Here is a 26,314-nt window from a genome sequence, read left to right on the forward strand (position 1 = left end):
CATTTATTACACATCATATTTTATTAGGTTGAGTGATGGGACAGATCTAAATGAGTCCATTGTCAACTACAATGCATAGCGATCAGGCTTTCACTGGGCTTTACACCCAATAGCTGATGGCTTCTGGGGCCCTCCAGCCTTTTATTGGCTATTCTTAAAAAAAAAAAAACAGCCAATACTGATTCACATGGAAAAAAACGTCCGATGGCTGCTTTGCAGTGTCTCGTTATGCTGTGGACATCAGTTGAGATTTTAGAGGATTGGTTTTGCCGCATCAACCCCTCTTCAAAGAAATTTTGGAAAAAAGAGGGAAAGATGATACAGTTGACATGCTTTCTCTCCGCTCAATACTGTGACCTCTTGTGTTTTCCTCTTATGCTGCAGTCATTTAGTAATTTGGCACTTTTTTCTCAATCATGTTGTTGTAAAGGTAGAAAACGCAGTGTGTGTGTGTTTGCATATAGTTATCTTGGAGAGAGAGTTTTGGACTGTAAGACTGTGTAAAAATGAGAGTGTGTACCATGTATTTGCGTCAAAGGAAGTGCTTATTTGTGGGGAAAAGCATGTTTGTTTCACACATGAGTCTGCATTCTTTGCGTGTGTCTCTGAGAGTATTCTGTGGGCGGGGTTGAATATGGAAATTGGGCGGAGCTGGGGTATTTTCCCACGTTAGCGTCTTGGCTCGTCCCCGCCCCCGCCCCCTGTCCTGTAGGATACATTTCATAGGCTGGTCCTGCCTCCAAAGGCGGAGCAAAGCCTAACCTGTATTGAGGTGTCGTTGAATAAGCATAGCTGTCAAAAGCCAACGGATTGGTTGATTCCAGCAGGCCACGGTCTCCAGAATAGTCTGTAGTTTTGGAGACTGGGTTGGGCGGGGCTTGGATTTGTGACGCCCTGGCTATGGTGTTAAAATGGGCATATGTGTTGTGAGCCATTCGGGAAGTGGGGCGGGGCTCGTAGCGGCCCGGGGGCGCGGGGTGAATGTTGGCCACTGGGCCGGCGGCTGCTGCCGAAACTGAAGCGGGATTCGGTGGCCGGAATTCCTGGTACAGCAGGGAACGGGTAGAGGAACGGACCTCATCATGTGTCGTAGTAGCTCGAACATTGTAATAGCCATTAGTGGGATCCTGAAATGACAAACATATAATATTTCACTGTGATGCACTAGTTAGGGTGTGTCTGGTTTATATACACTGTATAGGTGTGTGGAAACCTCTATATATCTAGACACTACCATTACTAAAAAAATCTTATTAACACCAAACCTTTGAGCAGTAGTGTATCCATTGGAATATAATACAAAAATAGTTTCTTGTCTGGTAAAAAATGTTGGAAAGAAGCTAAAATACTTCCTCTGTGTGTGTTTAACATTAAAGATAAAGTGTGTTATTTCTGCACCACTAGCATCAGTAAATGGAATTGGAAAAATAATGACACCTTTCAAGAAAACATTTGCTATTGGTCAGGCAAAAAGATAGCCCCGCCCTAATCTCACAGTATTGGTTGAGCCAATATTGCTGTGTTGGGCTGCTTAGGGTGCTTAAACAGTGAAATTTGAGAGCTTTGATAGCGCCACAGTATTTACAATTTTAGAGGCAATCAACCTACTTCCCATTGTCTTTGCATATTAAACTGGCACAATAAACAGTAAACTGGAATTCCAAAAATATTGCACATTTCACCTTTAAGTGTAGCATTCATGTCCATATGCACCTGCTCTGTTTCTTACCTTGGGCTCATACTCCTCCACCTTGGGTTCCTGTGTGTCGCTCTGGAGGTCTTGCTTCAGGTCCATGTCATCTTTGAAGGGCTGGGTGGAGGGAGAGAGGGAGACAGAGGGAAGAAACTAAACCATCAAACGACAAAACACACACACGGAGAGAGGGAGGAAGAGAAGGAGAGAGAGAGGGAGGAAAACAGGATATCAGCTTTATCAGAGTTGGTGAAGAACAGATGTTCTTTAGTTTGTGATGGCAAGAAAGTCTTTCACCATCAGTCATTTTCTCTTTTACAGTTGTGGATAAAATTAAGCAGAAATGGCCCAACAGACCTGACACTTTACAAAGCTCTAAAAGAGGCTGTCGTTACTCTATAGAGATTCTTCCTATAGCGCCTCCTAAACTCACTAGTACGTTTACATGCACTTTAATAGTTGGATTTCAGTCAGACAGGTCATCTGAAATTTTACCAGACCAGTTTTTGCCACAGCCTGACTAGAAAATGTGATTGTAGAGATTTTTACAGACAGTTACATCATATTCTAATAAACACTGGAAGCTTCCAGTAACTGTAATTTTTACATAGTCAAGTCCACACTGAAAGCAAAAATGCTGCATGAAGGAATATAATCACAACAATTGCAACATATTTGATATTTGATATGCTTCTACCATTCAAAAGTTTGAGGTCAGTATTATTTTTTTATTGAATAGAAATTAATACTTTCATTCAGCAAAAATGCATTAAATTTATAAATTTATAATAAAACACTTATAATGTTACAAAAGATTTCTATTTCAAATAAATGCTGTTCTTTTAAACTTTCTATTAATCAAAGAATCCTGATTAAATGTATTAGTTTCCAGAAAAATATTAAGCAGCACAACCATTTTCAACATTGATAATAATAATACATTTTGAGTCAGCATATTAGAATGATTTCTGTAGGATCATGTGACACTGAAGACTGGAGTAATGATGCTGAAAATTCAGCTTTGCATAACAGGAATAAAATGCATTTAAAAAATATATCAAAATAGGAAACAGTTGTTTTAAATTGTAATAATATTTCACAAGATATTTTCCTGTATTTTTGATTGAATAATTGACCTGTTTTAATTTGCTTATTTCATTAACATTCTGAAGATTATTATGGAAGCCCTCAGAGGAGAAAAAAACAATTACACAATTGCAACTTTATCTTACAATGTAACTTTAAATATTTATTTTATACCGATGAGCAAAAAAACTTCCTTTTTTCCCGTTTCTGAAACATACCAAAAATCTTAAAAGATGTTTCCCTCAGACGTTGAAACTAAACAGTGTGAAAATGTCTGCGACTGTACAAAGATCATAAATATTAAATTAGCCACTTGTCGTTTTTCATAATTGGCGGTCAATTCTCTATAACAATCGTTTACTGTGTAACATTTGCTAATACGTTAACCCTTCTCTGGTACAGGGTTTCATAGTCTAGGGTTAAAACTGGTTTTAATCCTAATGTTGATTTAAAAGTGGGTGGGTTTAATCTGGATTTACAAAGACATTAACTAGGGTTATATCAGAATCATTTCTGTACTTAAGTTGTGCCATGGCTGGCAACTGACCGCTGTGAATGCGCAGGTGCTCCTTCAGGTGATGTTTGTATTTGAAGGCCTTGGAGCATTCTGTACACTTAAACTTTCTGTTTCCACCCGACTGAGAAATAGTCCGCTGAGAAAAGAGACAGGAAAACGTTTGTTCCTTCAAAGTAGTTTGAGTCAACATGTGACTGTGAACAAGAGCTCTGTGTCATTTCCTCTGCAGAGGTGTGAACATCACGAAGGTGTGAGTGCTGCTTGTACCTGCTCTCGGACGTGTCTGTGTGCGGTCATGTGACGGACGAGCTGCGTTCGGTAGGTGAAGGTGTAGCTACAGAGGGAACAGCAGTAGTTGTCATCGCCCTTTTCATGCCGTAGTTTAATGTGTTCTTTCAGCGACGTATGCCGCTTGTAACCGCGGGAACAGTGAGGACAGGTGTGCAGTTGGGAGAATGCATCAGGAGTACCTGACTGTCACGTTTTGGGTTTGTTCTTGTCATGTTTCTGTGTCATGTCTTGTTTCCATGTCTGTCATGTGATTCCCTGTTTGTCATGTGATCCTGCCATGTCTTGTCATTGGTTTATTGTCTGATCATTGTTCACAGGTGTCCCTTGTTTTGTCATTAGTCTGTGTATTTAAGTCCTCATGTTTGCCATGTGTCTTTGTCAAGTATTGTTTCCTGTAGTCTGCTGTTGTGCAAAGTTCATGTTCTTGCTTTGGTTTTTGTTTTTTGTTTTCATGCCACGCCATGTTTTTGTTTCATGTTTTGTTTTAGTTATAATAAACTGCACATGGGTTCTCATCTCTCAACTTGCCTCCAGTGGATCCATATTACAGAATACTTGACCTCCAACAATGAACCCAGCGGTTGCCCTCCTAAACCTACGCCAGGGGAATCTTCCCCTGGAAACGTATGTGGAGAAATTTTGTGGGCTGTGTTGCCAATTGGATTTTAATGATGTGGCCCTCAAGGACATATTTAGAGTGAGTCTGAATGAGCCTGTTTGCTCCCAGCTACCTGGGGGAAAAATTCATTGGTCTCTGGCACAATACATGGACTATGCCCTATTATTGAGCGGTTCCTCATTTACTGTGGGTTTTGAGGAGAAGCCCCACAAACCCACAGTATCTGCCAAGCCTGAGCCATTTCACGTCATGCCTGCCAAGCCTGAGCCACTTCACGTCATGCCTGCCAAGCCTGAGCCACTTCACGTCATGCCTGCCAAGCCTGAGCCACTTCACGTCATGCCTGCCAAGCCTGAGCCACTTCACGTCATGCCTGCCAAGCCTGAGCCTCTTCACGTCATGTCTGCCAAGCCTGAATCTCTTCACGTCATGTCTGCCAAGCCTGAATCTCTTCACGTCATGTCTGCCAAGCCTGAATCTCTTCACGTCATGTCTGCCAAGCCTGAATCTCTTCACGTCATGTCTGCCATGTCTGGGTCTCTTCACGTCACGCCTGCCAAGTCCGAGTCTGTTCACGCCACGTCGGCCGCCGAGCCGGTGTCTCCTGACAAGATGGCCGCCGCCGAGCCTGTGTCTCCTGACAAGATGGCCGCCGCCGAGCCTGTGTCTCCTGACAAGATGGCCGCCGCCGAGCCTGTGTCTCCTGACAAGATGGCCGCCGCCGAGCCTGTGTCTCCTGACAAGATGGCCGCCACCGAGCCTGTGTCTCCTGACAAGATGACCGCCGCCACGCCTGAACCTGAGCCCTCAGTTAGGGCTACACTAACTATTATGGCCACAGCCATATGGTGTGTGTGGTCTGTGCACACATTTGAAGTTCACGTCACGTCTGCCGAGCCAGAGACTGAGCTTCACGTCACGTCTGCCGAGCCAGAGACTGAGCTTCACGTCACGTCTGCCGAGCCAGAGACTGAGCTTCACGTCACGTCTGCCGAGCCAGAGCCTGTTCACGTCACGACTGCTGAGACTTTTCACGTCATTTCTGTTCTTGAGCCGTTGTCTGTTCCAGCCCATAACCCCATAGCGATCCCCAAGAAAATTTGGGGGGGGGGGCAGTAGGGTCCTTGAAAGGACCATGGAGGCCGCGCCGCCATGGTCCCCTGAGCTGTCTGGTCCACCTTGGCCACCTGAACTGTCTGGTCCGCCCTGGCTTCCTGCCCTGCCGGATCCGCCCTGGCTTCCTGCCCTGCCGGATCCTCCCTGGCTTCGCCACGGCCCAGGTCCGCCCACGCCTTGCCACGGCCCAGGTCCGCCCACGCCTTGCCACGGCCCAGGTCCGCCCACGCCTTGCCACGGCCCAGGTCCGCCCACGCCTTGCCACGGCCCAGGTCCGCCCACGCCATGCCACGGCCCAGGCCCGTCCACGCCATGCCACGTCCCATGTCCTGTCCCCCTGCACGGGCCTGGCCCACCATCCCTCCCCCACCATCCCTCCCCCATGACCTCCTCCACTCCACCACCCTCCTGGTCTTATCTTGTATTTTGGTTTTGTTGGGCGTCGGGAGACGCCCTTAGAGGGGGGGATTCTGTCACGTTTTGGGTTTGTTCTTGTCATGTCTTGTTTCCATGTCTGTCATGTGATTCCCTGTTTGTCATGTGATCCTGCCATGTCTTGTCATTGGTTTATTGTCTGATCATTGTTCACAGGTGTCCCTTGTTTTGTCATTAGTCTGTGTATTTAAGCTCTCATGTTTGCCATGCGTCTTTGTCAAGTATTGTTTCCTGTAGTCTGCTGTTGTGCAAAGTTCATGTTCTTGCTTTGGTTTTTGTTTTCATGCCACGCCATGTTTTTGTTTCATGTTTTGTTTTAGTTATAATAAACTGCACATGGGTTCTCATCTCTCAACTTGCCTCCAGTGGATCCATATTACACTGACAGATAGGGGTGCAACGGATCAAAAAACTCACGGTTCGGATCGTTTCTCGGATCAGAGTCACGGATCAGATCATTTTTCGGATCAGCAAAAAAAAAAATTTAAATTATTAAATTAAAATATATAAAATCAACTTAAAGTGCACAAGGCATAATATCTTCTTTTTAACATAATTAATGAAAAACAACTTAAAGTGCAACATAAAAAGGCATCTCCTTCCTTTAAACATGGACCAATGCTTTATGTGTTTCCACTGTCATATAGGGCTGTCAAAATTGCTCAAAAATGACGTTCGAATATTCCCTCTAAAAAACACATATTCGAATTATTCGAACATCTGGTTGCGCATTTTGTCAATGACGCGAATTAGGCCTATGTCAATAACAGGACAAATTAAAGAGACATAACTACTTGTATATGTAGTTCATTTAAGTTTAAACATATTTGACAACGTTACCTTGCTCGCTCGCACTCGCAGGCACTCTTTCTCTCTCTCTCTCTCGCCGTCACCCATGCTGCGTTCACACCAAACGCGAATAGAGCGTCTGGCGCGAGTGATTTCAATGTGTGAAGTCAATGTAAAGACGCGTTTACGCACGTCTGGAGGTTTTGCGGCGCGAATGAGGCGTCACGCTCTCTGTGGTTCATAACGCTCGCCATGACCACGCTGTGTGTGGACTGAACATGCGCACAACTTTTTTTTCATAAATCAATCCGCGGATCACGTGAGTGCCGAACCGAAGATATTGATCCGAACGGATCACGGATCAATGATGATCCGTTGCACCACTACTGACAGAGAGAGACAGTCGTAATCAATCTTTGCATTCAAATGTAGAGGAAAAGCTGATGGCAATTGAAGGAAAGACCAAAAAATAAATAGATTGGTACCGTTCTCATCGTGGACCCCTCGTTCTGGCGTTCTCTGATGCTCCTCCTGGGCGTCTGAGTAAATAGGCTCAGTTTCCGTCTGCTTTTCCTCACCGGCCACTTCATTATCAGCACAGTCTTCCTCATCAGTGACACACTCCTCTTTCAAACACACACAGGCAGATTAGATCAACTAAAACGCACACAAATACCCTCTTCTCAGCTTCTGTTTCAGCATCAAATATATTTGCAATTTTACCGTCTTCACATAGGGATGGGAAACACACAAAAACAAGGTATCTGAAGGGTTTTTTAAGAGGTGCACAAATAACATGAATACCTTATGTGATTTATATGCGGGGTAGAGCAACCAAACCATAAAATGACTGTAAAAACAATGATTTAAACAACTCTATCTTATTCTCCTAATTGTTTAGATTTTTATAATGCACATTAGCTTCTTTTAGATCCACTGGCTGAATGAAAATGAAAATTCACTCTCTGACAGTAGGTGGCGCTTATACAGCAGAAACACAGAGGATACCCTGGTAACCCTGTATACAACAGAGCTGTACTATTTAGAAACGCGATGATTTTGCAGGTATGATATAATCACCATTAGGTAAACATTGTCATAATTCATCAACAGTAGATCATAAGCAGAAGCTTGGCATAAATGCGCGGTATTCACTGAAACCGCAAGCCTGTATAATGCACAACAGTTTTACTTTGAAACATGCAGTGCTCACAAATAAATCATAGCCTTTTGAGGTTTAATATTCACATTAAGCCATATTGTGATCCTCATGAAATGATAATTAAGACTATGATAAACGTTCTAATATCGTTTAAGATATTTCAGACCTTTTTTATTGGCTTAAACTTTTAAGGACCCCGTGGGATGCCGAAAAAAACACACTCTCACAGACATGTCAGCTATTTTTCCCTTTACCAAAATAATTTCAAGATCTTTCCATGACAAGAAGGCCCAAGTGCCCAAATAAGCCTTAAGATGGCAACCCGAATATGAAACTATAAACTTGTTTGATATATCCTGATCCCATCACTACTGTTTTTCCCTGTTGTGTCTGTTCTATGTCTTGCTGTCCTGTCTTAGGCCTGTAATACACTCTTCTGGCTTTGTAAATGGTAACAGAGAAAAACTGGGCATCATACACTAAACCAGGGGTTCCCAAACTTTTTCGTTCTAGGACCCACCTAGACAAGTATAATCAATCTCAAGACCCACTTGCACTGGTGCTACCAACTTTATCAGTTGGTCGCACCAGCATGATTTGGTCGCACATTTTTTTTTCTACATGCAATGGGATTAATCAATGCATGCTGATGGTCTTAATCTGCATTCCCTAGTTTTGCACTGCTGTAAAAAGACTGACAGTGACAAGCCTTCATGTTAGCAAAATATTTTAAACTTTTAACTCTTAAAAAAACCTTTAAAAACATGTATGTTCTTTAATGTTTGATTATAATTTTACCGTCTTCACATAGGGATGGGAAATGATAAGATTTTATCAATAATAATAATGCCACTGACGATTCTGATTATCGAGCCGATTCTTTAACGATTCTCTTATCGATTCTTGATAGCACTGTGTGGAAAAATGTAGTCATATGCTTTTCCAAAAAAAACAAGGGGTTTTATTTATTTTAAAGCTTAAGCTTGAGTAAGCAAACTGTACTTTTTATGTAATTTATGTAATAAATAGAACTTTATTGTAAAGTGTTACTGATTCAAACGTCTCCTGAGTTCACTGTTGGAAAGATCAGTTGTCCATTCATTAAAATGAATCGTTCAAAGGAGTCATTAGTTCGTGAATTGGACATGTCGTGCGCGTTGTGTGATTATCCCAGCAGTTAGGACATAGACATCCAAGATTTGTGTCAACACAGAAACCATTTCATCACTGGATAGTTTTTTTTTCGTTTAATTAAAGTGTTGTTTTATGTCAGCTGAATGTCGGGGACGCTTTTCAGAGAAGATAAGGCAACAACTTATTTAGCACAATTCACACCCAGCGGTAATTGAGGAAGAAAAAAAAATTCTCCGAATGCTCCACATGAAACTTTGGTCTTCCGACCTTTTACCACCGTGTCGATTTATTTTGATTAATATGTGCGAGGGAGAGAGAGCAGGACAGCGCTTAGTTTGGAGACGGTGAAGTCTTTTTTACACTTTCGCCTGGCTCCGAAGAGAGCGCGCCTGGCGCGCGCGCGACCGAGTACTCTCTCTGCTCGTTCTTTCAGTTAAACATGCACTGTGACTCTGTCACAAGCGCAGCAGTTCATCTACATTACTCAGCGATCAAATAACACTTTGGCTGGCGCTAAAACTCATAGTCGTTTGGTCATTAATCGGACTGGTTTTGTTTCACTCATCGTAACGTAAATTTAGCTGCAGCTAAGTGCCTTTGTGCGACCCACCTTTTCTCACTGTGTGACCCACAGTTTGAAAACCACTGCACTAAACGACTGAGGATCGCACACTACCAGACTTTCAAGTTGTTCCGAACACAACAAACACATGCAGATATGCGCCTTGTTTCTTGAAGACGTGTGACAAATGAAAACAATGTGTTCTAAAATCAGCTCAAAATATCTAACCTGTTTGGTAAGGTTATCCTCTGATTGGATGGAATCATAGTCTGAAGCTAAAAACTTGAGCCTGTGCCCATCATACACTACTACACGATTTTGTGTGAAATCTGTCAACTCCACCTGCCCAAAATTTGCAGACTGGCTCAACTAGCGTCAACTCATCCATACTGAAAGTTGGGGCAAAAGTCACGTAGTGTAATCCAGCCTTTATACTGGTAAAAGCCTATGGTAAAATAAGTGTTGCACTAAACTGACCTTTGACCCTTATTTCTTGTATTGAAGCATCTGGCCCCAGGCTGCCATCTGTTGAAAGAAAACAAAAACAAATCTATTACTTCATTGTTTTGATGAAATCAATGTACTATTAAAACAGCAGCTTTCGTTTCTGCTCTGATAGCCGCAAGATCACGGTAATCACGGTGAGTGTGTGCTAGAAATCAGGAATGGTGAGAGAACATTGTGTTTGGTACATTTTTCGTCTTCAAACCAAATTTGGGTCTCCAGCGAACAAAGTTTAAATCCTTTTGAGTCTGGCTAGCGCGCTTCCCATAATGTTTACTCATTAGATCAGTAGTTGGCCTTTTGTGGTTGTGTTTGAACGCGTTCAACCACATGAGCGTTTATACTACGAAAGCAATCCGGTTCAATGTGTTTTCGACTACCTCTGGAAGTGGTCAAAAGTGAACAAGCTCAAAATGTTTTAGACCCCGTTTACACCTGTATTTAGCGATCAAAGCGCATCTTAATACCAAGTGTAAACAGGGCCTAGATTGTGTACAGGGCCTAGATTTGTGTATTTAGTTAAGGCTGTGACACACAAAGCCGACATCAAAGAACTAGCGGTGACAAAAGCTTGTGTTGTTGTCTCGCGTTGGCTGCATCTCGGCCAAAAAGCTGCGCTTGAACACACCAAAAGGACTACAGGCGGCTGTCAACTAGCATGTGCGTTCTTTGCCAGCGTGTAGGGAACTAACTGTCTATATCAGCAGTATCAATAGACGATATTCATCATTCAAAAAGGGAAACTGAAGCTAAGACTGCGGATATACAAAGCAGCGCTTGCTTATCATTTACGTAAGATACTTAAAATTAGAACAGCCTTATGTCTGTGCCGCTCGCTAAACTGAACAGCCAATCAGAGTGCTCTCTCTCACCGATGACCCCGATACCAATTCAACATGCTGAATTGAGGGAACTCCCGCCGATGTGAGAAACGCACCAAAAAAAACTAGCCCTTCAGACACTCACCGATGGCCGATCGTCAACCATGCTGTGGTAAGATGTTATCTGTCAAACATCAATCATCCTTATTCTTGCAACTTTCTCTATTACATAAATACTTAAAATGTTTAGGTTACAATTGCATCGGTTTCTGAAAACTTGATGTTTTGGTTTGTAACCAAAATAAATGCATTAAGTTTCTAATCTTTTGTTTGTTTACTCACTGTCCTGTGTGCATGTGTCAGAGAGCTGCCGTGCTGCTTTGAGCTGGAATACTGGGGACTTTTGGTCAGGATCGTCAGCAATACTGTCCTCCTCCACAATGTGCAGTTTGTCTTCATCATCTGAATCTGAGGTCGCCTCCGGCACACTGCTAAAACTCCTCACTACATAACAGAGAGAGAGAGAGAGAGAGAGAGAGAGAATGGCCCATTCATTTTAGGATCACAGATGTTCCCAAAGGCAAATTAACAGTGATATTCATACTCTCCTTTATCTATTGGCCATGTTTGATGCTGTTAAAACACGCGCACATATGTTTGCAAACAGGACACTTCAAGTGGTGATGTCTCTGTAATCAGTAACAGCTGTGATTTTTATTTGTATTACTGTAAACCTTAAAATGTAAAATTATTGTGAAAATAGAGGGTTTACACGATCAAACATGCGCACACACACACACACACATCCCTGATGAACAAATATATGAGCATGCATACAATAAAGGCAGAATTTGTGCCCTAAAGACAGGAAGTGAGATTCGTCTATTTTTAGATCAGTTTCCTGCAGCCCAGAAAAGCTTTTTACCTGCTGTGTGACATCATCAGAGACACGTTGAAGAAAGGAAAGACGAGCAGTGTTTAGAAGTGTTTTTAATTGCATGTTAGCGCAGATGCAGTGATTTTTACACATGGATCCCATTCCTTTCTCTAAATCCAAGAGGTCTAGTTTTCAAATTGTGCACAAGCATATGAGGAACTGGAAAACTCATCTCTAACGTGTGTGTGTGTGCGCTTGTGCATACATGTTGGGATACAAAGAATATTTCCAGATGTGCATGTCAATTCTGTGTTTTTAAACACACAGATTTAAGCATGTTTGGTGTCTATGGAGCTCATCCAGTTTGTTCTACTGGCAGAATTTGAGGATGTCAACAGGAAGTGATGTAAAAGTGATCTGATTGTGCAAAAAACAGTTACCGTTTAAGGTTTCTGTTCTCTGAAATGATCTGTGCGAGGTCATTTCACATACCTGTGCATGCAAGAAATGGAAATTATGATTTTTTTGCCATACAGACGGAAAATTCATTCAAAAACCTTCTCTGTTCTACAGCCGATTCAGATCACTGCTGAATGTCTGTCCCATCCCGTGGACAGCTGAAATCACAGTCACTAGAGCAGGTGTGTAGTAATCAGAGATGCTTTTGGCCCTGATAAAAATACATTTGAAATTGCAAAAATTCATTTCATTCATTGTTCCAGCCACAATGAGAGGAGCATGCGATTGTCTCTGAATCAGCATGGTGGATCTCATCATAATTGTTTTTTATTTTTAAAACAAGACGATTGATTGTTTCCTAGACTCCCTGGCCTTTCACGGTCAACATAGATAGTGAAATTTCAGTTATTTATACCGTAGTTTCATAAAGTACTTAACTGACATAAAAAGTGGTCCATCAAAGCTATACTAAAGTTCTCTGTGGCAATAATAGACACTCATAATGACAAAACTGATTGATATGAATCACCGTAAATTTCTGTCCGTTCTTTACACAAAGCTATAGACCTTAGTCAGGATAGCGCCATATTTAATTTTTGACTGCAATGAAAACGAGGCTGTGAGGGATATAATTGCAGTACGTGGATTGTACCGTTGTTTAACAACATACCGATTGTTCAGCTGACTAAGCATCTTTCAGAAAAAAACCCTCAAAGTTGTGAAAATGATGTGATCCAAAACCTTTATAAAGGGGCGTGCCATTGTGTAAAGACTAAGTCTATCCCTCACAGCCTTGTTTTCATCTGCATGAAATTCAATATGGCATTGGCATCTATCCTGACCATGTTCTATTGTATCAGTAGACTTTTAATGTAGCAAGAGTTAATTGTATGGAAACGAGCAGCATGAACATTCTTCAGAATATCTGCTTTTGTGTTCAACAGAATCAAGTCATACAGGTTTGGAACGACATGAGGGTGAGTAAATAATGTTTTTGTTTTTTGGGTGCACATTAAAGGACATGCGCACTTGTGCTGCCTTCATGGGTGTGTTTATTGTGCACCACCTGATTGACAGGCTGTGTTGGCAGGTAGAACCGTTTCCAGTGTGACTTCATAATCAACACAATCAGGTCACCATGGCAAGCTCCATTTTATGTGACACTTCCTGGGATGTGTTGATTTGGCTTGTTATAGAGTGCACCTGCCACCATATGTGCGCACACACACACACACACACACACACACACACACACACACACACACACACCCACAGACGCTCTGACTTCACATAAGAGAGTACCGTTCAGGATCACCCTGATAATCTAAAAACAAATTAACCAATGAGTGCATTAACTATATAAGCACATTAAATTTTACGTTTCTGTTTGTGTATATTATGTTAAATTGGGATGAATTTAAAGACTGCCGATAAACATTAAAAAATATCTAATGTCAGCAATAAACTTACATGTATTATGTGTGTGACTGTGGATATAGGAAGAAATTTTTTTTTTTAGCAAAGACCCATTAAATTGATAAAGTGTCAGTAAAGACATTTAATGTTACTAAAGATTTCTAATTCAAATAAATGCAGTTCATTTGAACTTTCTATTTAAAGAATCCTGAAAAAAATATAAAAATAATCTTTTCTGTAGTATAATAATAAAACTGTTTAAAAAAAAATCTATTAAATAATATACAATACAACAAAAATGTTTTGAATGATAGTCTGTTTATTTCTGATAGAATATAATAGATCTACTGTAAGTGTATGTGTTTATATATAGTTGCACACGTTTACAATACCCTCTTTTGTCTTGTAAGTTTATAAACTCCTTTATAAATAAAAACATACAAAATATAACTTTTTTTTAAATATAGTGCTGGTCTTCAGAAACTATGTAAGATATGCACCTATCTATCACAAAAAAAAGTCATAAAGGAAGTTACACAACAAAAGATAACACAATGATTTCTGTAATTTCAGTTAATATTTTGATAAATATCATGCGGTTCAAGCAAACTTATGAACTCAACAGTATAAATGGAGAGCGAGAGAAAGAGAGAGAGAGAGAGGCATGTAATGCAGTAAGTGTGTGTGTGTGTGTGTGTGTGTGTGTGTGTGTGTGTGTGTGTGTGTGTGTGTGTGTGTGTGTGTGTGTGTGTGTCTTGGCACATAATCTATTTAGGATCACTTGGGAGCCGTGGTGGTCACCTGAGGTTTGTTTCTCCCAGGTCTTTAGGTTAATAAGAGCCCTCATGTACACACACTGTATGAGCCACGTGAGACCAATTAAACAACTTTTCTTTTTCACATCCATGTAAAACTTAATCACCGACATATATTATCGGCTTCTTTCGATCACACAAACACAAGTCCCTCCCAACCCTCCCCCACCCTAAAAAAAGAAAGAGAGAAGACCCCCCCTTCACCCTGAGAAACTTTCCCCCTGCCGTACAAAGAGGCGGCAAACCACTGGGAGAGATTAGCATGCAAAAAGAGATGCCCAGCAGTCACAAGCCCCCCACAAACACGGAGTGAAATGTGAAAAGCTCTTAAACGCCCTCACATATCCCTTTTCCATCAGCAGGGAAGTGTGAGAAGAGCTCACTGCTACAGGTGTTCTTATTGTCTTTGCTTGTTCCATGCATAAACCTTTACAACACACATTGAGACACGCATTACAATGTACTTCATTGTTATAAATGTCATTGGCATAATTTGAAAGGTAATTTTCTAATCTATCTAGAGAAAGAGAGAGAAGGGGAGAGTAATACCTGATTTTATATCAATATTAGTACAGTTTATAATACCTGGCAAGAAAATTTGAAGATACTAACATATATATATATATATACACACATATACATACATACATACATACACACACACACACACACACACACACACACACACACACACATACCCCTTAAGATTATGAAACAGGCAGTTGAATTCTTAAAAACAACAAAACAGAAAGAAAAGCTAAATGATAACATGTGTGGCCTCATAGGTCAGGGGTCGACTGAAAGGGTCAGGAGGAATGAGGAATGGAAAAAACATGCCCTCTCTCAAAGCATAACCTTCATTTCATGTTTTCTGAAATATACCTTGGGTTACTAAAAAAATTCTCAAAGCAACTACTATCTGGCTGTCATTTTCTGTCTTTCTGCATCTCACTTGGAATGTAAGTGATATGTAAAATGCACACTTCTAATATTATGTGCTCCCTAATAAGATTAACTCACATGACATTCTCCAGGACTGATATCCTTCACAAACACACACACATACATACATGACAGCTGATTCTACAGATACATCTCTCCAGAAACAAACATGAGGCTGAGTAACTGGACCAATGAAATCCAGCGTGTGACCTCATTTCCGTGCAGTAACGCCCTTAAGATCGTACGGCCCCGTGAACATGTCAAGCGCGAGAACCACGAAGAATGAAAATAAAAGTCACAGCAGCTTCACTGCGCGGCGCGCGCTCCTCCTCGTGCTTACGTCACACCACCCGTTCGTCACACAATACATCCGTCCGCGCCAAAAAAAAAAAAAAAAAACCTATTCGCTGTGTATTCTTGTAAAATTGTCAAATTTGTCATATCGCACAATACAACCGAAACAAATCTCAACATGTTTGATAGGGAAAAAACTGTAAATTCGCTCTATAACGACGGACACAGTGAATCAGCGCCTCTCTGGACCTGAATAGACTACCTATGTTTCCTTTACAAAGATACGTGAGCTGCAATTTGCCACTGCAGTCATACAGCTTAAATCGCGTTTAAATATTATATTTAAATTGTACAATTACAAAAAATGCCAATGAAAGCACCTATGTAGGTGTTTCGTCACCTATCCTACCTGGCTCGTCTCCGACATAGGAGAGCAGCCGCCCCGCCCTCACTGCAGCAAATAACGGTCCACACCGCCATTACAGAAATACCTTACGGGAAAAACGACCTGTTTGACTTCTGATCAGTAATACGACGGAAAGCACCTCTAATAACCACCTTATGCACTAAGTCCTTCTTTCCCAACCACTCTACAGCCGCTGAAACTAAACTCCGGCGCGGAAATAAAAGTATAAACAAAACAATCTGTTTTCTAGCAACGAGCATACAGCGAACTATCACTCTATAGTGGATGAAAGCTAAATAAAAGAGGTCATCGGTCTAAGCTCGACATAAGCACGTCTGCCATCAAACACCATATTCTCTCTACCTGCACAAGTTGCCATTTGCCGTGGAGTGTGCTGGGCGCCTCTCTCGCGCTTCTGTCGGGCAGATCGCGTTTCACACACCGATTCCCTTCCTGCGTCTGTGCAATCACTGCTCTGGACACGCGAGGAGTGCGATGAACGGTAAAAGATGACATTGGCTCGCTCCGTTGTCTTCTCACCGTTCAGGTAAACACGTTGACGGCTCCTGGGCGTGTTACGTCGCGAGCGGATCCGCGCTCCTTGTCACACGCACGCACAGGAAAAGGTAGCACGGTGCTCATAACGGCACTGCACGGCGGACTATATAACCGGATTGCCGAAAAGGTTATTTAAAGAGAAAGTGACGTCGAACCAGAAGTCAACATTCATTCAGTGCAATATTGGACGTGGATGTTTAGATCATAATGAAGAGGGTGAATGCAATAGCCTATGTACTTTTAAAATTATTTTAATAAATCTTATGTTAGATCTTATTGATATAGGCATTTTTCTCCAGACTTTTTTGCACGTAGATGTAATGGCATGAGCTATATATTTAATGAAAAGGAAAAACTTTTAATAATATGGCAGATTGTTTTGTCTAGAAAAAAACCCCCATCTAACTAAAGACGGCTCGCAAACCATGGCTTTTAAGATTCAGGACTGGACGCTCTTAAAGAGACAGTTCACTCAAAATGAATATTCGCTCATTATTTCTAACATTCGTGTAACAAAATGAATGTTATGGACTGTGTAGCGGAGGCGTGCTACAACTTTATAATATGCTGATTGAGGCGGCCAAATATGGACGGGATTCCGGTCAGAGAATCAAGGGTCGGAGAACAGATTCTTCACAAAGATGGATTTATTGAACAGTCTTTGCGTTGTCATCTAGATCAGTTATTCTTTGGCAATGATGTCTGTATTAATGGTCTAAAAGAACAATAAAGAAATATAATTACAATCATATTCTGAGAATCATATACACACTGGCATGATAGTCAAACGAATGCAATAAACAATGATTAAACACTCAAGTCTGCATCCTTAAAAGTAATAACAGCCTTATCAATGCAAATAATCATGATAAATTGTGCAATGATACATTATTAATGTAAACAACATTGGTGACGCAGTTTAGAATACTGCCAATGCTAATACTGATTAGGGCGTTTCTCTCGCGGCAAATTACGGCCGCTACGGCGCTCAAAACCCGCCGATGGCAAACGCAGAACGATCGCGGGACATCAACAACATACATTCAATAAACATACATATGCAGATGTACTTACATCAAGGCATAAACGCATTATACAGAGCATAGAGAACCGTGTATAGATGAACGTTCACCAAATCGTCTTCCTGCGTGTCACACTATAATCAGTCCGTGTGGCCAACAACTTTGATTTCTATGACAGGCTTTTGTACACAGCCGCCCCCAATTATCTGACAGGATAATTGTAAACACCAAGAAAGTCTGTCTACAGTGTCTAAGGCTCTTCCTCGAAGTGAGGAAGTGGAATCAACCTAATAACTGGGCGAGTGTAGGATTTCTCATTAACTCTGACACGAGCAGTGCGAACTTTCCCGTCAGGTCCAGCCAACGTCTCAGTCACTGTGCCCACAGGCCAGAGGGCACGAGGAAGTTGGGGATCAACAATAAGAACCACTTGGCCCACAGTTAGCTCTTTGCCATCCTTCCTCCACTTGTGCCGATCCTGTAAACTTGGGAGGTAATCGCGGATGAAGGCAGTCCAGAAATGATCCGCCAACACCTGGCTGTGTCTCCATCTGCGTCTTCCGAGCAGGTTGGTAGAGTCGAAAAAGACTTGAGGTAGGGAGGCATCACGACGGCCCATAAGGAGTAGGTTTGGAGTCACTGGGTCAACGTCTGCAACATCGGAAGATACGTAGCCGAGAGGCTTGGCATTCAGAATACCCTCAACCTCCATTAACAGTGTCTGCAGCACTGGCTCTGGCACCGTTTGCTCTCGCAGAATGACCCGTAGTGCAGTCTTTACAGATTTGACTTCACGCTCCCAAGTTCCTCCGAAATGAGGAGCATTAGGTGGAATGTAGCGGAATCTGATCTTCTGGGGAGCAAGCAGCTCTTGAAGCTTGGGTGCCATGATATCAAAAGTGTCACGTAGTTCTCGGTCTCCTCCCACAAAGTTGGTACCGTTGTCGCAGAGCAATTCCATGGGCTTACCTCGTCTTGCTATAAAGCGACGCAGAGAGAGCAGGAATGCATCAGTGTCAAGGTGCTCCAACAGATCAAGGTGCACACATCGGGTTGTCATGCACTTATAAAGGATGCCCCATCTTTTTTCATGGCGACGACCAACTTTGACTGAAAGGGGGCCGAAACAATCTACCCCAGTAGAATAGAATGGCGGTTGGTGCAGTTGCAGCCTGCAGGATGGAAGATCGGCCATTTGGGGGACTTCAGGCTTGGCTCGCCAGAACTGACAATCTTGGCATTTGCGTTGATGCTTACGGACGGCTTCCCTGCCCCGGAGTATCCAATACTGGCGGCGCAATTCCGCTAGCACCCTTTCAGAACCAGGATGCAGGAGTCTGCAGTCAGTCTCTTTAATTAACAGCTTCGTTGTGGAATGACCAGGATCCAACAGTATCGGGTGAATGGCATCAAGGTCGAGGTCACTCGCTCTACGCAACCGTCCCCCTACTCTGATGAGACCTGTGTCCTTATCATACTCTGGTGCAAGGGATGCCAAACGGCTGGTAGCGGAAATCGGCTGTCCAGTCTTCAACGCTTGGACTTCTAATGGGAATGAGTCCTGTTGAACTTGGGCCAGGATAAGTTTCTCTGCTTCAACATAGTCAACAGCTTGCAGTGAAGAGTCACTGTCTGCAGCAGCCGCCCCGTGTAGGGACCTGACAGTGGCCTCAACAAGCTCTTGCCATGTGTGGAATTGATTGGGGTCCACAAGTAAATTATTGGAGACTTTGACAGTGCCGATGAATGCAGTTTTCCTCAACTCACTGATCTCCGATTCCACCTTAGTGACGGGTGTAGATGACCACTGGTCAGAAGGTTGAAGGAGGAAGTCTGGTCCTGAACTCCACTGGTGGGGTCTTGCTATCTGGGTCAGTGTCAGGCCTCTTGTAATGTGGTCAGCAGGGTTGTGAGCTGAATCAATGTACCGCCATTCAGCCGTCTCTGTGAGGGTCTGGATTTCTGCTATGCGGGTCCCTACGAATACCTTGTAGCGACAGGACTCAGAGGTGAGCCAGTTCAGCACGGTCGTTGAGTCAGACCAGAGGTTGACTGTATGGAGATTAAGAGACAACTCAGTCTGAATCACTTTGGCTAGCTGTGCGCCAGTCAGGGCTGCACTCAGTTCCAAACGAGGCATGGAGAGGCATTTTCTGGGAGACACTCTGGATCTGGCCAGAACAAAGGCGACATGGATGTGGCCTTGATCATCTGTAGTACGCAAATAGGCCACTGAGCCGTATGCTCTTTCTGACGCGTCGCAAAATACGTGGAGTTCTCGGATGGCACTAGGGTAATCAGCACAGGCTGGGGCATAAGGTCGAGGAAATTGCAGCTGAATCAGATTAGGAATCTCTCGTATCCATGTTAGCCACTTCTCTCTTAACTGTAAAGGTGTTATTAGATCGTCCCAGCCCAAATTCTGCTTCCAGAGGTCTTGAATGAGAACCTTGGCCCGGGTGGTAAACGGGATGATATACCCCAGCGGGTCATACTGGCTGGCCAAGGTCTTGTACACGTTTCTCATGGTGGGTTCTAGGGACTCGGTCGATCGCAAATTATAGCCTAGAGTGTCACTGAGACAGTCCCACCTTAGGCCCAGAGTGGGTTCTTGTAGGTCTGTACTGGCTTTGGTCAACCACAGTTCACTGTTAGCAGACCGGGCTTCTGCGGGAAGATGTTCGATGACAGAGGGTACATTGCAGGCCCACTGTCTTAGGTCGAAGCCTCCCTCAGACAGTAGTTGACGAAGTCCATCAACTACCTCCTTAGCTTCATCAGAGTTCGAAGTGCTATGCAGGCAGTTATCAACATAGAAGGAATTCTCAACTATGTTAAACAGACTGACCTGGTCTTTCTGGTGGGTTTGCGCACTGCGCTGGAGGGCATAGATGGCGCAACACGGGCTGCATGTAGTTCCAAACGGAAGCACCTGCCATTCATATATCTCAGGCTCCTGGTCTCTGCACATGTTCCTCCAGAGAAACCGCAACACTGGCTTGTCCCTGGGCAACAAGCGTACCTGATGGAACATAGCTTTTATGTCCCCACTCACAGCCACTGTGTGTTGTCGGAACCTCAGGAGCACACCTAACAAGGAGGGTCCCAGCATCGGACCAGGAAGCAGCTGACTGTTCAAGGACTGACCCTGATGTTGGAATGAACAGTTAAAGACGATCCTGTTCTTGCCATTGTGTTGTACTATATGGTGCGGAATGAACCAGGATTCCGAGGTATTGTGTGCTTCTTCTGTGGTTATCTTGGCTACATATCCAGCAGATTCCAACTTACGGATTTCAGTGCAGTAGGCTTTTGCTAGTTCAGGATCTCTTGCCAATCTGCGCTCGGTACTTCGAAGACTAGGAAGGACAACATCCTTATCGGTATGGAACATGGTCATAGGCATGCGTCGGAGCAATGGTGTGGCATAACGTTGAACGCCGTCTACGTTCACGGTGGTGGTGGCTTTCTGGAGCATAGCGAGAGCGTCTTTGTCTTGCTTGGACCTGATGACCATCTTCTCATTGTATGGGAAGGTGTCGACCTGCCAGAGACGTTCGACGTGCCGAATCAGATCATCATGAAGCGGAGTGGTGGTGATATGAAGGCACTGCTGATAACACCGTGAGGGCTGCTTGGGGCTCATGGGACCCTGAAGAGACCATCCCAGCTGTGTTCTGATGGCTATTGGACCTCCGTCTGGTCCTCTGCATACAGGCTGTATCGGCATTAAGAGGTGTGGCATGTCAGAACCAATGAGGAGTAGTGGTTTGACTCTGTCAACAAGGGGAAGAGGAAGATCTCTCAGATGACGATAAGCTCGTTGGAGCGCAGCCACTGGGTAGTTATGTTCTGCAAGACTCAAACCGGTTGCAGTAAAGGCATTGGGGATAGTGAACCTCTGCATGGGTTTGGTGACTGCTGAGACCTCGAAAGAAACGGACGAACCTTCGAGTTCTGTGTGAGATTGCTGAACAGTCTGTAAATGAAGTAACTCTGGGGTACAGGTAAGCTTGAGCTGTTCCACAACGGGGGAAAGCACGAGTGTTCTCTCTGACCCATCATCAAGAACGGCATGTGCCTCCATTGTGTGGTGTCCATTGTGAAGGAGGACCTTGACGACCTTCAGCATGATTCTGGGTGTACGGTTCGGCCTGTCCAAGTAAACCCGGGTCGATGGGAGGCTGACGGTGAGGACAGCACTGGTGGTATCTTTAATGGAATCGTGAAGAACTGTAAGATGTAGCTCTTTACAGATTCTACATGGACGTTTGAGGTTGCAAGACTCTACAGCATGGGACCGTCCACATCTCCAGCATCGTTTACTATCTTTAATCCAAGATACAATCTGGGAGGTAGTCAACTTCTTGAATGCCTCACAAGAGTTGAGGTAGTGATCCCTGTTGTCACAATGGGGACAGTATGGCTTGGGCTTGGAGCTGGACTTGGGGGCTGTCGACTCAGGAGTCTTAGCTACACTCTCACGTGTCAGGAGAACTGGCCTTGGCTGCCCTCTTGGATGAGGTGCTCCTCTAACTCTACCAGGGGGCTTCAGAGTTTCACTCTGGAACATAGCCGCAGCTCTGCTAGAGATACGTTTCGCTTGGGACTTGATCTGGAGCCAATCTGCGAAATCAGGTAGTGTGTAGGTCTTGTCGGTGCCGGTCTGGAGAATACCCCGACTTAGGCAGTATTCGACAAAACTGTCGCGATAGGCTGGTGGCAGTTTACTCAAGAGACGGTCCACATGCGAGCCACACAAAAGCTCGTAACCATTCTGGCCTTCTAGAGTTCTCAGCATACCCACTAAAGACTGTACTGACAATGCAAATGAATCAAAGGCATTGGCGTCACCCAACTTAAGAGGTGGAGTGCTTAGGATGGCACCCAACTCGGACTGAACAAGCTGTCTCGGTTGTCCATACTTGTCTTGAAGTGCCTGCAGAGCAGCAGTGTAAGGCTGGGGATGATACATGAAGGATTTAGCGAGCTGATGGGCACTAGGAAGTTCCAAATGACTTAAGAGAACATGGTATTTATACTGTTCACTGATATGATGGTGATTACTCAACAAATTGTCCAATGCTAACTTAAACAAAGCAAAGTCACTCTCAGCACCGCTCTCGAAAACTGGTAACGTGGGTCGTGGAATGCCATAAGCTGATGCGAGCAGGAGCTCTGGACTCGGTTGAGGTGAGTAGGCAGTTGGGGGGAGAGGCACAGATGCTTTAACGTAACCAGGAGCATGAAGTGTCGTCACCGGTGCTTGGTGGCTGAAGACAGGGAGCTGTGACGGACCTGGAAGTGTTGTCACCGGCATTGTTGCTGTCTGTTGTAGCCTGTAGTGAAGGGTAGGTAGTGTGGCAGTAACAGGTTGCTGTGTCACACGCTGCATGCTGCTGCTCATGGGGTACGCAGCCGAGGTCGGGATGGTGAACACTGCTGAAGGCTGAGAGGCCACATTCGACGGTAATGACACACAGTGTACTGGAACTGCAGTAGGAGCCGATGGTGCAATATCAGGGACTGGCGGTGAGAATGCTTGTGGCCCTGGGTCAAGTGCAGCGGGCATGTGTGCATCCGCAGAGTGAGGAGCAGGTGAGGCCCAATGTGGCGGTCTAGGTGACGCTGCAGAGACATCAGGACCAGGCAGTGCTGTAATACAGGGCAGTAGCGTTGACGTCACAGCGGGCGACTGGAAGAGGAGCTGCTGAGGTTCGGAAGACATGAGCTGCGGTGAACAAGCCTGGCTGCGCGCTGATGCAAGCTGTTGAGCGTTTGGAGAACCAGAGTCTATAGGGACTGGAGTGGTCGCTCTAGAGTCTACAGAGAGCATGGAGGATACAAGCTTAGCTACTTCGAGTTCAGTCTCTGCTTCTTGAAGCTTGCGCTGTCGTTCTAGTTGTTTCAACAGGGCCTCCTTTGCGGCTAGCGCTTCCTCTTGCATGCGCTGGGCTTCTTTAGCTTGTGTCTGCAGTCTTTGGTATTCCAGATCAATCAGTGAGTCCTCTTCTACTTGCCGCTTTAGACTGTCATACTGTCTCTGTTTAATCTTTTCCTCCAACATAGCAGTCTGGACGGTAGAGAGCTCTGTGGGGACGTAAACGCCAGCGGACGTAATGGAGCGCCTACTTTTCCTGGATTGAGAGCTGACATCACTGCGAGACGTTTTTCTCGAGCTGCTTCGGGGCTGACTAGGACAGTGAGAGGAAGCCTTTGGAGGAAGGTCACCAGGATGGTAGCCAACATCGTAATCATCCAGATGTGTAGGCAGATTAATCTTGCGTCGAGGTCTGGACGTTGTCTCAGATAGGTCACTTTCTGCTTTGTCCATATTGGTTCGATCTTGCTCTCAATCCGGCTCGAAGGACCACCTTTGTAGCGGAGGCGTGCTACAACTTTATAATATGCTGATTGAGGCGGCCAAATATGGACGGGATTCCGGTCAGAGAATCAAGGGTCGGAGAACAGATTCTTCACAAAGATGGATTTATTGAACAGTCTTTGCGTTGTCATCTAGATCAGTTATTCTTTGGCAATGATGTCTGTATTAATGGTCTAAAAGAACAATAAAGAAATATAATTACAATCATATTCTGAGAATCATATACACACTGGCATGATAGTCAAACGAATGCAATAAACAATGATTAAACACTCAAGTCTGCATCCTTAAAAGTAATAACAGCCTTATCAATGCAAATAATCATGATAAATTGTGCAATGATACATTATTAATGTAAACAACATTGGTGACGCAGTTTAGAATACTGCCAATGCTAATACTGATTAGGGCGTTTCTCTCGCGGCAAATTACGGCCGCTACGGCGCTCAAAACCCGCCGATGGCAAACGCAGAACGATCGCGGGACATCAACAACATACATTCAATAAACATACATATGCAGATGTACTTACATCAAGGCATAAACGCATTATACAGAGCATAGAGAACCGTGTATAGATGAACGTTCACCAAATCGTCTTCCTGCGTGTCACACTATAATCAGTCCGTGTGGCCAACAACTTTGATTTCTATGACAGGCTTTTGTACAGACTGACAGGCTTGGTCACCAGTCACCATTCACTTACATATTTTACAATAAAAGTGGATGGTTACTGAGGCTGTCATTCTGCTGAACAGGTCCTAAACATACAGGTTTGAAACAACATGTTAAATGATTTTAGCGTGAACTGTCCCTTTAAGTATTTTATTAAATTTGTGAGTACCGACAACTGTCAAGAAGCCCTCTAGGGATCAGTCATTTGAATGCCATAAAAGTTTCTGCTTTATAAGCAGCAGATACTCTAGTACAGGACTATTTGATTCAATCTACGCCACAAGTTTCTGATCAGGACAAACGCTAAAATACTTAATTGTGTTTAATGCAGTGTAATGCACACGCAGTTAGTGCACGAGACGCGCGTCCTTCCGTATAACGGTCCGGGCAGACTCAGGTATAACGGTGCCCAGTCCACTCCCATACTGCACAACTTCACAAGTCGTCATTAAACTAGTCTAAAGATGGAAAAACAAATTTAAAACAACTTTTCTGCCTTTCGTTCTAGTGCGTGTGATCTGATCTCAGCCTGTGGGACTCACCGTTGTTGCGTTGTGGTTGTGTCTGTTTTCTGCGCTGGCACCTGGGGCCATCCGCCATGATTTTTGCGCTGTGTCTAAACGGTGCCTCGCGGATTGAGCCCCCTCTCCCCCCTCTATTACCCCCCTCTCCCCCCTCTATTACCCCCCTCTCCCCCCTCTATTACCCCCTCCCCATACCAGGCCCCTCTCCGCACCTGGTTTACGACATTCTGCTTTACGACATAACCTTTTTATGCAGTGAGAACACCTCTCCCCTGACACCCCACCCTCTGTGGGCAGCTATCCATTGCTTTCAAATACGGGGAAACATTCTGCATATGTAATAAGCGTGTATTACATTAAGGAGGAACGGTGAAAAGAGTTTAGAGCGACATATGGGGACATTTCAGGGGAAAAAAGGGTTGTTGTAATATCGGGAGCGCCCCCGACAGGCTGGGAAGTCCGATGACGTAGTTTAACCCTTTAAAAAGAGGTTAATATCAGCGTCAGTCAACTGCAAACATCATGAAAGTTGTGAACACGTGCGACACGACTGATGCAAAAAGTTTCAGTTGTTTTCTTTGTATTACTCTAGTTTTCTAATCCATTTCACTGCATAGATAATTGAGGTTGGTTGGATCAGGGTTATTTTGTGTTCAAAATCGAACTTTTAATAAATGCCACAAGAATGACAGAATGAGAAACATTCAATTCAAAAATAAAAATATATATATAAAGTCGTGCCAGAGTACATACGTTAATAATATAAAACAGAATATATTGGAAAGGGTTGCCATGTATACAACTAACTTACAATGTTATAAGCTCTAATCGTATTTTCTACTAGGCTGTTACATTTTCTGTAAAATATTAGTGTAAAGTTTGAAGTAATTTTAAAAAATGAGAAAAATTTGGTTTGTAGTTAAACCATTTCATTTCATAATGATGATTAATATATATCAGACAAATGTGTGGTAGAATAAAATAACAAATGTTTTCATCTTCTCTGCTGGGCACCAACCTCTTTAAACGATCATCTTTTAACACCTAACCCACAATAAAACTTTAGTCATGAGTTTTTAAAGGGGGAATACTGTCAGAGACAATTTGATACTGTTCACTAAAAGCCTAGTTTAATCGGAAAGTGCACTCTGCTGTCCTCTGCTGGAGGAAATAATCCAGTGCACTATTTCACCACTTTCAACACACAGGTAA

The 26,314-nt window shown here is 43.6% G+C and overlaps 2 protein-coding genes across 4 annotated transcripts; one reads left to right on the plus strand and one right to left on the minus strand.

Moving 5' to 3' along the window:
* Positions 1-166: 166 nt before the first annotated feature.
* LOC309501479 (uncharacterized protein) lies at positions 167-25,236 on the minus strand. 3 transcript variants are annotated; one of them, XM_082173609.1, is made up of 7 exons: positions 25,121-25,236; positions 11,072-11,233; positions 9,882-9,929; positions 7,032-7,172; positions 3,564-3,766; positions 1,730-1,810; positions 167-1,127 (listed from the first exon to the last, which is right to left on the minus strand). In XM_082173609.1, exons 1-7 carry the CDS (start codon positions 25,176-25,178, stop codon positions 573-575), a joined length of 1,248 nt encoding a protein of 415 aa, XP_082029735.1. In that variant the 5' UTR covers positions 25,179-25,236; the 3' UTR covers positions 167-572. The 3 variants fall into 3 exon arrangements, with proteins under 3 accessions (XP_082029735.1, XP_082029734.1, XP_082029736.1); XM_082173608.1 differs by having other exon boundaries at positions 1,730-1,846; XM_082173610.1 differs by lacking the exon at positions 25,121-25,236 and adding an exon at positions 16,302-16,873 and having other exon boundaries at positions 1,730-1,846.
* LOC309501491 (uncharacterized protein) lies at positions 3,777-6,124 on the plus strand. Its single transcript, XM_082173639.1, has 2 exons — positions 3,777-5,082; positions 5,116-6,124. The coding sequence occupies exons 1-2, from the start codon at positions 4,156-4,158 to the stop codon at positions 5,323-5,325; spliced, it is 1,137 nt and encodes a 378-aa protein (XP_082029765.1). The 5' UTR covers positions 3,777-4,155; the 3' UTR covers positions 5,326-6,124.
* Positions 25,237-26,314: the final 1,078 nt, after the last annotated feature.

This window comes from Leuciscus leuciscus, assembly GCF_965113295.1.
Source record: "Leuciscus leuciscus genome assembly, chromosome: 6".
Taxonomy (NCBI): Eukaryota; Metazoa; Chordata; class Actinopteri; order Cypriniformes; family Leuciscidae; genus Leuciscus; species Leuciscus leuciscus.